This window comes from Vulpes vulpes, chromosome 7 (genome assembly GCF_048418805.1).
Source record: "Vulpes vulpes isolate BD-2025 chromosome 7, VulVul3, whole genome shotgun sequence".
NCBI lineage: Eukaryota > Metazoa > Chordata > Mammalia > Carnivora > Canidae > Vulpes > Vulpes vulpes.
Genome location: NC_132786.1, coordinates 111,539,082 through 111,555,290, shown reverse-complemented (window position 1 = coordinate 111,555,290; position 16,209 = coordinate 111,539,082). Strand labels below are relative to the sequence as shown.

Below are 16,209 nucleotides of genomic sequence, written 5' to 3'. Positions count from 1 at the left end.
TACAACTTCATATGATACAAGAATCATCACCCACCTGCCCACCCTCTATTTTATTGACAAAATATGCATTCCTTCTTACTGATTTTTGCAGTTTCTTTGTAGTATTAAGTTCATTTATGTACAAGAATTTTATTTTCAGGGCAAACTATTTGTTATTATTGATCTGTCAATTACTGTGCTAATTCTGAAATGTTTTGCTTAATGCAGATTTATATTTATTAAAAGTTGATAGGGGAAAAAATCCCTCTTCCTCATTAGCATTTATATTAAAATCTCTTAGTTTTTCTCACCTGTTTTTTTATGAGCTTTTGAGTTATTTTGTCAAAACAAAACAATCACATTGAAGTTTTGACTAAAATTGTTTTAAACATTATAAGGTAATTTGGAGAGAATTGACATTTTCACAAAATTTAGTCTTCCTATCTTGAAGCACCACATGTTTTTTCATTTATTCAAATATTTTATATATTTCAGTAGTGCTTAGCATTAAGAATTAATGCTACCTTAGGTTTGACTAGTGCTTTCCAGTTCCTATTTTATGTTTTTGACTGAGATATCCAGAGACTATAGATCTGTCCTGGCTCTATCATTTACTGGCTGTGTGACCTTGGGAACATCACTTTACCTTCCTCGGTCTTATCTACCCCAAAAGGTGGTTCTATTAGGTTATTATACCACATGTTCTGTGGGAAAAGAACATGATGCATCATTTTCTGAGGTGTACTTCAAGAACCTTTGCCTCCATGGCATATTATTAGAGGTAATGTCCTAATATTCTGTGGTCAGATACATTTGGGAAATTTTGATTAAGCAGAATTAAACTGGTTTCTTTACTGTAAGATTTCTCAGAAGTTTAAATATGCTTATACATTATATACAATGAATATACTATATGCTCTTTCTCAAACTTTTGTGACCATAGTCCTTTTTTATATGCTTAGTAACTCACATAATTAGAGTTCTGTGGAACATCTTTAGTGAGTTCTGTTTTGGTGGAGAATGCATGTGCTTCTGAACCAGATCTGGCTGGGTTCACATTTTTGGACAATCAACTATTGTGTGAATTTATCTTCTATGAGCCCCACCTTTTGTCTCTGTAAAGCGAGGATAATAATGCCTGTTTCAGAGTTGCAGGAGTTGCATTCCCCATTCTGACTTTCCCAGAGGGAGACTGCTATTTCCCCTCATGCTCATCAGATCTGACCATGAGCTTACTTTGGCCAATGACTTGTGAGGGGAAGTGACATGTGTCACTTCTGGTTCCAAGCAAAAAGAGCCAAGGCAGGCTTCACCATTTTCTGTCTGTCTGTCTTCTGGTCCTGGCATTTAGGCAGCCTGTGTGGAGATGGAGCTTCCGTCAGCCTACATCCCTGAGTGACTACAATAAGCAGGGGCTCCTCGTTAACCTGTAATAAACATGCAGCGCTAGCAGGAAATAAACATTATAGTTGTAACTTCTTGATAATACCTGGTTATTTGTTCCCATAGCATAGCCTAGTTTAACCTGAGTAATGAAAGAATAAATAAAATAATCCATGGAGAAGTCAAAGTGCTTGGTAGTTAGCATTCAATAAATTATTCCAGGTTTTATTTTGGGAAGATAGTTTCTGTATTCTTGAATACCTTTTGCATTTTTATCCCAACTTAGGCAAAAAAAAAAAAAAAAATCTTCAAAAGGAACTAAATGCATTGGAAAGAAAAGCAAATTTATCCCAGTTGAAAGACTATCTTCTATTTGCATAGATTGCTATGTGTTGCCAAGGGCAATAGTCCACAATACTAGATGAAAGGAAGGAAACTTGCATTTGGGCCCTAACAATATTCCATTTCATTTTTTTATTAAATTATGAGTTGTGAATAATGGTCCTTGAGCAAAGACTTTAGCTCAATATCTGTACGTGAATGGAATTCTGAGTGCCGTGGGGAGATCTCTGATCAGACACAGAGCCTTGGAACACTGCAGGCCTGGGTGAGGAGCTGGGTAAACGCCTTTGAGAGATGAAGGAAGAGGAATATTAAGGAGAAATTCTTTCCTCTTGCTGTCACTTCTTCAAGGAACCCCAACACTCCTCTAGACCCTGCGATCTCTGTGATCTCCACTATCTCTGCCCAGGGAGCTCAGGAGAGTTGGGGTTTGTTTACATTAAGCAAAATCCTCTTTAAAATGCAAATAGCCTTGGAAGGTTAAGGGGGCTGAAGGGAGAGACACCCCAGGGAAAAAATTCCTTTACTCAGAAAGGCTTTTATGCTGAAACTTGGAATCAGCTTGTTGAGGAAAAATGTTTTTAGATAGTAGGAGGGTGAGAGAGAAGAGCGAGATTTTTTGTTTTGTTTTGTTTTAAACAGAGCACGCTGGTCCAAGCTGAATGACTGGCAGGTAGGGATGAGAGCAGACAGTGAAGACACTCTTAGCTCTTAAGAGCGAGGGAAAGCTTAACTTGGTTCTTGTTTGTGTCAAGGTTATGCTTCCTTCTTATTCGTCTCCAATCACCTACTTTTATCTTGGGAGAACTTTCCTTCCAAAAATGGAACACAAATGGGGGAGGAAGCTCTGGAAGTTTTTGCTTTACTTACCTTTGGCAATGAGAGAATCATCTGGGTGGGTAGAGATTGTGGGAGGGTGGTCTTCATGGGGGAGGACAGATGTCCTCGCTTGCACTGCTCACTCAGTATTTGCCTGGGGGGCCCTCACAGGAGATTAATGAGTAGAACTCCTCCATGACTACCTCCCTCTTTTTCTCCCCTCAAATCCATTTCCTACATGAGAACTGCTCCTTCCTTCCTTCACCATCCTGCAATGAAATAGTCATTGTTTGGCTCCCGTAGCAGAGCCACAGGAGCCAAGAGCAGCCCTACAAGATGTACAGGATTGCACAATATGGAATTGGTTTCAGGGTCCAGAGCCCATGTCACACACTTTCCTTGGTTGTCTAAAGTGTCAGGAATCACATCCTTTTACACTTAATGAAGAACGACAGAAAATCCTATGGAGCCATTTTGAAAAAAATGACCTAATGTTTTGGGTCTTTTTTTAAGCTAATATTTTTTTCAAAGTGCTTTTAGCATTTTTCATAAAATTACCCAAGTGAATAGTACTGTCATTATCTGAAATGTGGAGAATCATTCTGAAAAATTTAACGCTATTTTTCTTTGGGAAAGGGGAGAGACTTTTTCTTACTTCAGAAACATAATCCAGTCTGAATCAATGTTTATAAAACTCTATTCAGTGCCTTTTTAACAGCAGGAATAGAAACCTGAGACTGGTCAGCCCCAGTACCACTCAAATGTGGATAAAAGAAAATGAAATGTTTATTTGATTTTCTGCGGCCCACTTTTAAGGCCTTGGCTTCAGAACTCTAAACAAGTAGTTTTGCACATTAAAAAAAAATCCATTGGGAAAGTGTTCAGCTCAAAAATAAAAGAAAGGCCACTTAACAGTGGCTAAAGCAAATAAAGTGGGTTTTTCCCCCCTATAATAAATCTGAAAGTAGGTGGTTGCTGTCTTTGACTCATCTAATTTGCCTTGGGTTTTCTCTTGCGGTCATCAAGTGGCTACTGCAGCTCCATGCATTGTGTCAGAGTTAAAGGCAGACAGAAGGGAAAAAAAATAAAATGCCACCCATATCTTTCTCCTTTTATCAGAAATGGAGAAACTTCTATCAGAAATCTCATAGGCTTCCAATGAAGTTTCCTCAATTGAGCTACTTTTAAATGCAGGGGAGAGAACAGTAGTCAGGATTTAGCTGGGGAAGTGAGAAGGGAGTTGGGATTAGCTATGTGGTCAACTAAACAGCTCTGGGCATTCAGCATCTGTTCTTGAGCACACCTTCATTTTCTCTAGGCTCATCCAATGCCTCTTTTCACATCTGTTGGTGTTTTTCAAAATTTGGAAGCATTATCTTTATTCCTTACCAGTACTAGCTTTATATACTTAAGATTCACGCTAAATGGCTAATGGTTGATGTCTGCTTGTAAAGTAGAATAAAGAGGAATCTAGAAAAACATTCATGGAGTTGTGCCCTGAATTCGTTGTCAATATTTGTGCCTAGTTAAGTCCACAATATGGTGTATTCCCTCTTCAAGACTCTCTCAGGGCCTAATAGGGGCTAGCATGGTTGTTGGCATTGGAAACACAGTGATGAAACAAGATGATATTCTGGTCCTCATGGAGCATAATTTCTAGACACTATGGGTTAGATAACAAATGCATAGATATGTAATATAATATCATGTAAGTTGAAGAAGACTCTTGGGGAGATGACATTAGAGCAAACACCTGTGTGAAGTAGGGCTTTCATCTTGCTGACCATTTTGATTGGTATTTGCTGAACTCTGGGGTAATCCATCTATCTTGAACTCTGGGGTAATCTCTATCCTATATCAGGTCCTTCTGGGGCTTCAGCTATACTTCCATTATGCTATCACTTGGGTATTTATGATTTTTTTTTGCATTTATGATTTTTTAAAAAAGATTTTATTTATTTATTCATGAAAGACACAGAGAGAGAGGCAGAGGGAGAAACAGGCACAGGGAAAAACAGGCTCCATGCAGGGAGCCCGATGTGGGACTCGATCCCGAGTCTCCACGATCACGCCCTGGACTGAAGGTGGCGCTAAACTGCTGAGCCACCGGGCTGCCCGGATTTGTGATTTTTAAGGGAGACACATTTTGTTGAAAATTAGATTTACAATGTAAATCTCTAGATAATGAATTTTTTTTTATTAAGGTTTAATTTATACAGAGGAAAATTCACCTTTTCAGCCTACAGTTCTGTGAGTTGTGACAAATGTAGCTATCATTACAATTAAAATATAGAACAGATCCAGCCTTCAAAAAGATTCTCTTGTGCCCTTTGTAGTCAGGCTTTTGCCTACCCCCAACCCATGGCAACCACTGATTTGTTTTCTGTCCTTAGAGTTTTGTTTTCTCAATAATATCATATAAATGAAATCATGACAGTATGTAGCATTTGGAGTCTGATTTCCTCTCACTTAGCATAATGCATTTGAAATGCATCATGTTGTTTTGTGTATCTGTAAGCTTATTCCTTGTTATTACTAGGTAATATTCCACTGAATGGGTGTGTTACAGTTTGTTTATCCATTCTCCAGCTGCAGGATGTTTGGGTTGTTTCTGCTATTCGGCATTTTCAAATAAAGGCAGTATAACTATTGACATACAGGCTTTTGGGTAGACATATGTTTTATTTCCCTTGGGTAAATGGCCAGGAGTAGGATTTGGGAGTTGTACAATAAATATGTGTTTAACTTTATAAGAAAAGGGAAAATGTATTTTGAAATGTCTTTATCATTTTGCCATTGGGAACGTATGATGGTTCTAATTGCTTCCCGTTCTTAATAGTGCTTGACAATCAGTATATTTTTATTTTAGCCCTTCTAATCAGTGCGTGGTGGTATTTCATTGCGGTTTCATTTTGTATTTTCCTAATGACTCTGAACATCTTTTCATGTACTTATTTGTCATCTATATATTTTCTTTGGAGGTATGTCGGTTCAAAATGTTGCTACATTTTAATTAATTTTAATTTTTTTTTTTTTGAGAGAGAGAGACTGCGAGAGTGGGGGTGGGAGGGGCAGAGGGAGAGGGAGAGGGAGACAGAGAATCCCAACTGTGGAGCCCAATGTGTGGCTCTATCTCAGGACCCTGAGATCATGACCTGAGTCCAAATTCAGAGTTGAACTTTTAACCAACTGAGCTACCCAGGTGCCCCTAAACCTAAAACTTTTGCTACTTTTTAAATTGAGATTTTTTTTCTTCTTATTGAGCTTTGAGAATTTTTTATATGTTCTGGATAAAAACTACCCATTAGATATGTATATAATTCATGGATATTTTTTCCTAGTATGTAATTAGCCTTTTTATCTCTTAATGGCACCTTTCAAATTATATAAGTTCTTAATTTTAATAAAGTCCAATTTATCAAATTTTTCTTATATGGATTGTGTTTTTAGGGTTGTATGTAAGTAATCTTTGCCTAATCCAAGATCACAAAGATTTTCTCCTATATTTTCTTCTAGGGGTTTTATTTTAGGTTTTACACCTAGGTATTTGATCCATTTGAGGTTAAATTTTATAGGGTATAAAGTTTGGGTAGGGGTTAACTTTTTACATATACCTATATATTTGTTTCAGCACTATTTTTGTTTCCTTCATTGAATTGCTATTTTATCTTTGTCAAAAATTAATTGACCATGTATGTGTGGGTCTATTTCTTTCCCATTTCTAGATGTTTAACATCCCTTCAGTACCTCACTGTAACTTTACAGTAAGTCTGTAAATCAGCTAGGATGAGTTCCTTGACTATTCTTTTTCAGAATTATTATGATTATTCAATTTCCTTTGCCTTTTTATCTACATTTTGGGATCACCTTATCAATTTTAACCCCCATATCAACTTCCTTCTCTGCCTCAGCCTCTGATTCCCTGAAACCTGCATGTGACCTGACACAGGCACTTTCTTCCCACTGTCAGACAAGACAGTCCTTGCCTGAGCACTGGCATCTCTCGTTTTGGCATCATAACTGACTTTCCTTCCCCAGGGTTCCCTCCCTGCAACCCATCTGGCACCCTGCAGGCTGATTAACCTCTCTAAAATCAGTTTTCACTGTTACCATTTTTGCTAATGAAACTTTAAAGATCTTTCCTATAAAAAAATTCTATATTGTTTAGTCTAGTAGTCCCTTGTGTTTTTTTAATCTAATTCTTAAAAAGTGTTTTTTTTTTTTATTTAAGAGAGAGAGAGAAAGCACACATGATTATGGAGGAGAGGGGCATCAGAAGAGGGGCAAGTAGACTCTGCTGAGTGGGGAGCTGGGTGCTAGTTCCATCTCATGACCCTGAGATCATAATCTGGGCCAAAACCAAGAGTTGGACACTTAACCAACTGAGCCACCCAGTTCCCCCCTTTCCTGTTCTACATGACTATACCCATATCCCTTATAGTTATTGACTAAATGTCTGGTTCCCCATTATACAGAGCTGTGTGAAAGCAAGGTACCTGTTTCTTACACCTCTGAACCCCCAGTGCTTAAGGTAATATTCGGTGAAGCCAATAGGTGATTCTCAACTTGATATGGTGAAAGGGTACATAACATACAGGGAAGGAAAGAACATAGTTTAAAAAATTGTATTCTGCATTATTTCAGTTGCACTTTTGATTTATTTTTAGACACAATATTTAATTTATTTTAAAATTTAAATTGAGAAATATTTATGTTATCTATAGGTATTAGGACTTTGAAAGGCTGAAGTCATTTTAGTAATATTTGTTGAATTAATGCATTAGCTTACCAGCCCTTCACAACAGTGATACCTCCTTCTCGGTTTCCTAGTACCTAGTATTGGGTCCTCTCCTGAGAAAGCAGCTATAGTCTCACTGTTCACAGGACAGACACATTGTCTACTTGCAGTATCCAGAAGCAGCAGATAGGAATTGTGTGGCTGCTTGACTGAGATTCTCATAGACAGGATGAATCCATTCACCCCATTGCAGCAGGTCCTATGGTCCACAGATGGTGCCCTTTGCCCTCTGACCTTTTAGGATATCTCTATAGCTGAACTTCTATAATCAGGTATCAGAACACATAAATGGAGAGCAGGGGAGTGAATGTTAACATTGTGCCTTTACCAATAACTGTTTGATGTCTTGGGGTTCAGAAGTGGATGTTTTCCAGGCCTCAGATGTGGAATGAGAGTTAGCACATGGAAAGAGGTATAGTCAGACCTTGAATGCTGTTTTCTTCAGCTCTAAAGATCTGTCTATACACCCTCTCCTGCTATATGGCCTTGCTGTGGTATTAGGAATTCCCTCAAATCTAGTACCTTTAAAATTCAATCCCAACTGTTGTAGAATAAGGTTTAAGATTCCGGGATCCCTGGGTGGCGCAGCGGTTTAGCGCCTGCCTTTGGCCCGGGGCGCGATCCTGGAGACCCGGGATCGAGTCCCACGTTGGGCTCCCGGTGCATGGAGCCTGCTTCTCCCTCTGCCTGTGTCTCTGCCTCTCTCTCTCTCTCTGTGACTATCATAAAAAAAAAAAAAAAAAAAAAAGACTCCTTAAAAAAAAAAAAAAAGGTTTAAGATTCCATCCACTTCCATTCCATTAATATGTTCACATTAATTTATTGAGACCTTAGTAATAAACTTATGATACAGACTGTTTCTTGATATGCTCTTTCACTCACAAAAATATTTATTGACCATTTATCTGCTCTGTGTCAGACACTATGCTAGGGAAGTGGGATCTAGAGTTATCCTTCCATGACTGAAATCTAGTACATGTGCATGTATGTGTGTGCATGTGTGTGTGTATCCATGGGTGTATGCTATATAATGTATGGGGGTGGGGTGTGAACATATTTAGGCCAGGATGAAGAATTTGGATTTCATCCTGTAAGAGGTGAAAATCAAGCCAAGCTTTAAAGCAGTACACTATGTTCACCACACTGAAGATGTTCAGTGAAACTACGTTTCCCCTGCCCATCACTTAATTGGTTCTTGCCAATGGAATTGAGTCAAAGTCCTATATCAGACAGGCCAAAGGAGATATGAGAAAGTTTGCCTTTTCCCTTGGAAACCGTTTTGTTCTAGAAGGCAGAGTGATAAGTGGACTTGCTCGCAATGGGGATGGGTGAGAGAAACTAACTTGTGAAATGTTAAACCACCAATATTCAGGATTTAGTTTTTGCTGTTGCAAACCTAACCTATCTTGACTAAAATCAACAGTGGAGTCTGATTTCTTTTTTATTAGGAAGTTCATACCTTTAGCTTTTCTTGGATTTCATGTTCACATCTGGTTAAAAAAATAAGAATGCTGTTCTAAGCCCTTCTAGCACTGATGGTAGGTCAAATGAAGTCATGTGAAATTATGTTGTTGGCTGTAAAATACTGACAAGTGTAAGAGACTCATCATTTTTAGGCAGCCACCAATATTGCCTAAGGAAAGAGGAAAAAAAAATCCCTGATGATTACTTCTTAATGATTTCATCATGACCATGAGTAGTTTTGCCATCTTGTAGCCCAGAAAATCTTTTTGCCACAGTAGAAGTCTATCCTTTCTTCTGCTAGATAGGGCATAATTTCCCATCTCTGCAAATAGCCCTTCTTGTAGTGGGCCATTAAGCTTGCACAGATAAAAATTAGACATTATATCAAGATGATAAAGTAAGAAATGGAATCTTCTCTAAATATCTTACTGTACATTTTTCATGGTCTAATTGAAAGAAAAGAAACAGCTCAATTCACCACTCCTGTGTGAGGACTTAATGCATATTAAAACTGTCCCAAAGAGCTTCAACTATAGTGATATCTTTAAGAATATTCGTAAGTATAGATAATGGTGGCTTCTCATCTCTCAGGAAGCAGCCTTAGAAAAGAGTGAAACAATTAGTTCCTAGGGATATAAGAGCTAACGTTTATTGAACATTTTAGGCCACTCATTGTTCTTAAAGGCTTCAGAAGCATTCCATCACCTAACTTGCCACAACAATGCTCTGAAGGACATTTAATTATTAGTGTCATTTGTTGGACATGGAAACCATGGCAGAGGTAGAAGTGAACTGCCCCAAGTCGCACAGTTAGATAGTGGTGGCACTGGGACCTGACCCCAGCATTCTGGCCATAGAGGCCATGCTTCAGTAAAATGATGGAGAAGATTCGAGAGCCTGGATGACAGTCACCTGGATGACTAAGCCACTTCTGCCATCAGGTGACTGAGAAGTCCAGAGAAGGGCTAAGTTCAGTTACAGAACAACAATATTACATTTCTTGACCACTTGAGTACATGGCTTCACACATTCTTACCTACTATATCAACAGGAAGTTATTTCAAGGATGACAGCGTGACATTTTGAAGCATAAATGGATGTGGTCCTTACAATTCCTTTGATAAATCCTTCTCCTTCCTAGGCAGTCAGAGAGCACTACTTCATCTGCCCTCCGGGTATAGTCTTTACCAATGTAGGCAGAGAGAAACAAGTGAGCATTAGGCCTTAAAGAAAAAAAAAAAGTCTCACGGAGGATATCTTAAATACCTTGAAAAGAAATAGCTTTTTCCCTTGCAAGAGGAGTGTCTTTTGAGCATTCAGAGCAGAGAGCTTAGAATAATAGGTTTGGAAGAACACAGTGTAGCCAGTTTCCCCTTGATAAAGAAAGACCGAGGAAGCTGGCAGGTAGAATGGTACAACAGTGGTATAGGATGTGAGGAAGTGTAGACACTGATGAGAGGATATTGTATTGCTCCTTCCAGGAGCTTGCACCAAAAAAGGAAGAGATAGCATCCACTAATTTTGAAAGCACAGAATAAAAGGGGGGCTGAAGTCCACTCACTGTATAGGAATTAGGGAATGGCAGTCCCTGGGGGTTCTCTCAGTTATCCATAAGGTGAGAGTGGTACAGATATGATCGCCAAGTGGGTAGAGAGAGCACCGGAGACAATGCCACTGTTCCCCACAGCCCAGAGCTCTAAGAGAGGCAAACTTTTCATTCCTAGTAAGGACACAAAAATGTGGCTGAGACTGAGGGAGAGCAAAAGGGAGATGTGAACATCCATGTGCCTGAATGAAATTTGACAAAAAGTACTCTGCTCAGAAAGTAGTTTGATCCTGACCCGGGCCAGATGGGGATCGAGACAAAGGTCTGGAAAAGGATAACTACTTCTGAAAGCCAGACAACAATTTTCAAGCTGATGCCAACTTGCCCAGGGCTCTCCCCAGGTTGGACCCCCACCCCTCCCCTCTTAACACACATGTGAACGTACCATAGAGGCACCATCCATAGAGCTTAGACACCTTCCTTGAGTCAGAAAATGGGAAAACCCTTCACAGGCTGAAAAACTAATTCTGAGTTCACTCGGAATTAACTAAGGTTATGTTTCCTGTCCTGAGATGTGTTAGTAATGCAAAGAGAAATTTATTTGAGTAAGTTTTCCTTTCTCACAAACTAGAGTACATTGCTTGGGAATTGTCTGATGTCCTCATAGAGCCAACCAGCAACATCTGTGCCTTTCTCAGTGATACAAAGTAAAATTGGACACGATAGAGCTTACCCAGCAAGGGAAGGAAAAGTAGAATGCTAGGTCTGCACAGCAGTAGCAGGTAATAATAGCAGACCTTTAATAATTATTTAACTGAGCAAAAATTAGTAGCCATTGCCTTATGAAGAGCCACATATTCAACTATAGGAATGTACTGAAAATGAACATATCGAATGAAACTATGACATCAAATGCATGATGTGAATGCAAGGCCCTTATTGTAATCTGCAGGAGATAAAATGGGAAGATCAGGGATCTAGGACTCCTGGATTCCAGGAAGTGCATCATGGACACCATCCTGGGGTTCAAGACAGGAAGGAGACAAACAGTTCCACAAGAGGTGGGATGGGACAAGAGGAGGAGGGTTCAGGCAAATGGGCAAAGAGGAGCTGACAGTCCGTGGAGATGAAAATGTTGGTACTCAGTAAATAGATCAAGTTCTTAGAAATATACTAAATTTCAGCTGAGATATACTAAAAACAAGCAAGTCTACATAAGCTTTTTCAGTTGAGCTCATGCTAAAGCCTCATGTGAGATAAGTGGGACAGGGATTGAAGTAGAATTTGTTTCTGTTATATTAAAGGAGGAAAAGTGTATCAAAGGAGGAAAAGTGTGTTAAGAAAATTAACAGTGTGACAGTAGGCAGAAGGTTGCACTAACAAAGGGAAAAATCTGTGTCCAATCACCCTCAAGCACTTAGAAGCAACCATTTACATATAAATAATAGTTAGACTAATCACGAATCATTTGTAGCTTCCCACTGAAGGAGATTCAATAAAGGATCGTCATTAGGTAATATTTAGCAGTCTTGGTTCAAGTTTCTTCCCTCACCTGAGAGTGATAAAAATGAGTTCATTTGCATTATTTTATCATTTCACCAATTTACTAATTCAGACAGGTTTCTCTTCCAGTTACTTTGAATTAATTTTTTCATCATTAAGAATCAGAGATAGAGGAAATATTGTCAACATATTCACAGGCAAAATGAATGGCTATAATGAAGAGTCTCATCTTTGTCTTCCACTTGGATGGGTTTCTATTCATGTCCTCCATTCACTTTCTCATTAGCCAGGTCCCAACCTCCTTGGGAATTTCTGGGAGAATTTGGTGCTGGGGCTAGGAATTGAGGAGGTGAGCTGGATGGGAACTTGAAATTGGAAACTCTGAAGGAAGCCAGGGCTTGAGCTGGAAACCTTGAATCCAGGACCACATAGTGTTAGTCACATGAAGCTCTGATAGAGGAAGGGGGTGGTGAACTCACCTCTAACCTTACTGCCTATATCCAAGGACATGCTTAGACAGCAGAGTAGATTAGAGCAGTGGGAAGCAGGGGGTCAAGAATTTGGGGGTGGAAATGGAAGGAAGGAAAGGCTCTAAGCCTGTGGAAGGAAAAGCTAACCAGATGAATGTCATGTCTCCTGCCAAGAGAGCTTTGGGGTTCAGAGGAGAACTCAAGTGCTAGCCAGAAAACACAGAAGCCCAGGCATGCAGACTGAACAAGCCCAATGAGACTAGCAAGGCTGCAACGGGGTGGGTATAGGTTCCCAGAGCTAAATCAGGTACCAGCTCTACGGCCCCACAATGAATTCTATACCCCACTCACTGGAATCCATAACTTACCTTGGTCACGTTGGCTTAGAAATGGGATAATGATGATTTGAATATTCATGCAAAGAAGGACCTTGCTTGGCGAGTACAGTGGGTAGAGACAAGGCGGGGCACGGGCTGCCATGTGCAGTCATGGTTAACAGGGCCTTCATATCTGTCACCGAGAAAGCAAGCTTTCTGACAGAACGTGGGCAGTTGACAGAAACAGAACACCACGCTTCATTAATGTAGTAAATGTTTATTGAGTATGCCTAGCATGGTGCTGGTTTCTGGAGAGAATATGAAACGAAAATCACTCAAGGAGCTTAATGACTATTATACATCTCCAGACACAGATTGAAATAGCAGTTGAAGACAGTGGGATTAAGTGGCAAGAAGACAGGTACATTCCATGACACTAACAGAACTCAGAGAAGAAATGGGCAAGGGAGGCTTCACGGAAGAAACAACTCCAGAGGAGACTTAAGAAACCCTAAGAGACTCTTAATCATAGGAAACAAATTGAGGGTTCCTGGAAGGGGGTGGTGGGATGGGGTAACCGGGTGATGTAAGACCACTGGGTGTTATATAAGGCTGATGAATCACTGACCTCTACCTCTGAACCCAATAATACATTGTATGTCAATTAATCGAATTTAAATAAAAACTGAAAAAAAAAGAATGGATGGAATTTAGATCAATGCAGATGAAGGTGGAAGGCGATTCCAGATGGAAAGATGTACCGTAGTTTGTGAGAATGAAATGCGAGACGTCACAGGAGTCATTTAGAAAGATCCCTGGCACCGAGAAAGCCCACAGCAAAGGAGAGATGTTAGACCACTGCTGTTGCTATTAACTCTGCTACTTTTTTTTGCTGATGCCATTTTGATTTTTATGATAGTTTTGCTGCTTTTGGTAAAGAACGGGGATTCAAAGGACACATTTGGGAGACAGTCAAGAGCAGTTCTGACTTTCTTCTTGAGAAGTATGTGCAATAAAAATGAATAATGAACAAGGGTTTGCATCAGAATTGCTTGTGTATCCACAGTGTTAACAGAACCGCCCTGGTCAAAGAGGACCCCACCGGGGAAAAGTTACGCTGAAACATTTCAGTTATGTGCCCACCACCACCACCGACTGCCTTGTTACTACAAATCACTGGGTTTTAGTCAGCAATCACATGGGTCAAAAAATGAAATGGAACATCCTAAGGTCCCGGACAAATAGTCCCTCTCTTTAATCTTCTTTTCTTGTCCCCTGGTCCAGTTGTTTAAGGGCAAACACAGAGAAGAATGAGATAAAAAAAAATGATGTGATTCCGTCGTGCCTAGAGATGACGTTGCCAGGACAGAGTATAAACACTAGTAGAGAGCCAGCAGGGACTTGTTTGTCTGAATAGTCAAAATATCCCCTTCGGAGCTGTATTCGAAAAAGGGCAAATGAGATTTTGGTGGAGAGGGATTATTGCCCAGGTCTCAGAACAACTGCCTTCCTGCTGCTTAGCATCCCTTTGCGATGGCCATTCTCTCTTCCTTCTGTTTGCTGTCAGGTTTTATAACCATCAAAGAGGCTGCGGAGGCAGTGTCACTGGGAAGGAGCAGGGTATTTCCTGGGTGCACAAAGCCTGCTTCTCTAAGACAGAATCTGGGATCTGCAAGCTGATTTCATAGAGAGGATTCTTTCGTCAAAGGTAAATGGCAATAAGCTCCAATTGCAGGTCCTGCTCTCGGTCCCAGAGCTGGGCAGCCGGGCCGTGCGTGTGCATGTGTTAGAAGGCGGTTCCGGGCCACTGGGTCCCGTGGAACCAGCCCAAGTGACTTGTTCAGGCTCTGGTTTGCTATTTTGTCCCTTGGCTTTTGAAGAGCGCTAGGCTGCCTCCCAGGATTTCTCCCTGCTAAAAGTTTTATTTTGAGTGTTTGCAAAGAAGCAAAGCTCCAGTAGAGAGGTAGATGTTACAGTAATTCTACTTCGTGGGGTAAAAACCAAATCATTTCAACAACACCCAGAGGATTAAACAAACAAACAAACAAACAAACAAACAAAAGAGCTAGAATTTTTCTCGAAGTTATTTTCCTTTTTTGGTGAAAAGACCAGTTTGAGCCCTGGGAATTATCATCACGATTTAATGCACCTTCCTTCCGGCAGCTTGTGAAGTATCCTGACATCTCTGCATTCTGATGCAAGAAGCAGAGAACTGTTGTTTTCCAGATGTCTGGGTTGTTTCCGACCGCGATCTTATAGAAGGGGGAACAATATTAGGTAATTTTTTATCATTTCCTCAGTGTGGCCCTTGGATGCTTTGAAGGTGAAAGTCACCAAAGTCTGATTTACTCTTGTCTAGGACGCAACTTGTTGCATATTGTGGCACTAAAACTACAGTCAGAGAATCTGTTGCTCACCGATGTTCAAAGCACAGGATCAAAAAACAAGTGTGGGCTTTCCTTCCTTACTGCTCCGTTTCTCCTTGCACCAGGCACTGTCCGGGGGGATGTGGGCTTTCCACACCTCTGATAGTTCCTAGTAAAAAACTCACAGCAATAATCCCTACAATAAACAGACAATATTTCAAGCCCTACTATAGAATTAATTAGAAGGGCTTTTCCCTTAGGAAAGGGGGGAAATAAAAAAAAAAAATCATCCACTCTGCAGCCTCTTAGTTGACATAAATGCTATTCAAGATTCACACGTTTTCAGCAGCAGCAGCAGCAGGACAAAAAGACCAGTATTCATAAGAAACTACAGTTATAGGTCCTTGCACAGTATGAAAAAACTCCTTGCTTTAGCTCATCAGGGTTTTTTTTTTTTTCCTTTTACTCTTTTAGGTAGAGAAAATAAACCGTACCCATTCACGGTATTGGCAACGATAGTTTAACGGAGTCTCTTAAATTCTTGTCTCATTATTTAAAGTCTTTTCAGACTGGAAAGCAGGAGACTTACCTTGAAGGAGTAGTAGAAGGAGCCCCACTCCTCCCTTTCCACCACTTGGGTGAAAGTCACCGCTTCGGTGCAGAGGACAGGGGAAGCCTCCAGGGTCTGCGTGGCCCCGCTGGGGTGGCTGGAGTCGGGGCTGGCCTCTGCGAGGTGGGCTGGCATGGCCCAGGCGGCTGCAGCTCTGCACCTGCTCTGCCTCCCAAGGCGTCTGGCTGGAGCTCGGCTGAGCAGAGAGGCCCCAGTCCTTCCAGGGCCCACCTCCCTGAAGAGCTCTGCCTGGCACCTGCGACCATCCACGTGCTGCTCTCTCTCCTCAGCAGTTATGATCCAGTAGCCGGCACAGCCTCTTCCTCTCTGCTGTCCCTTCCAGGGCCCGGCCTCCCTTCAGAGCTGGTGGGAGTACCCCCTCCTCCCCCAGCAATCCACGTGGCTCCCTAACTTCCAGATGGACCCCCCCACTTCTGCTCCAGCTTCAACAATACTGGAACTTGGACTCAAAAGCAGACTGATTAATTCAGATCATGTTGGCTCTTCGGATATCAAGTCATAATTATGCATCTGCTTCGGCTGAGCTGGCCCTCTGACTTTACAATACTCACCTAGCCATGTCCTTAGTAGCCTGCGTGTTATTTCAGTAAA

The 16,209-nt window shown here is 40.7% G+C and overlaps 1 protein-coding gene across 1 annotated transcript in view; it reads right to left on the bottom strand.

Moving 5' to 3' along the window:
* The window catches only part of NPSR1 (neuropeptide S receptor 1), a 145,033-nt gene extending 129,095 nt beyond the window's left edge, over positions 1–15,938 (bottom strand). Inside the window, exon 1 of the mRNA XM_072764713.1 lies at positions 15,577–15,938. Coding sequence (XP_072620814.1) covers positions 15,577–15,732 — 156 coding nt within the window. The 5' untranslated portion in view covers positions 15,733–15,938. The remainder of the gene's footprint in view (positions 1–15,576) is intronic.
* Positions 15,939–16,209: the final 271 nt, after the last annotated feature.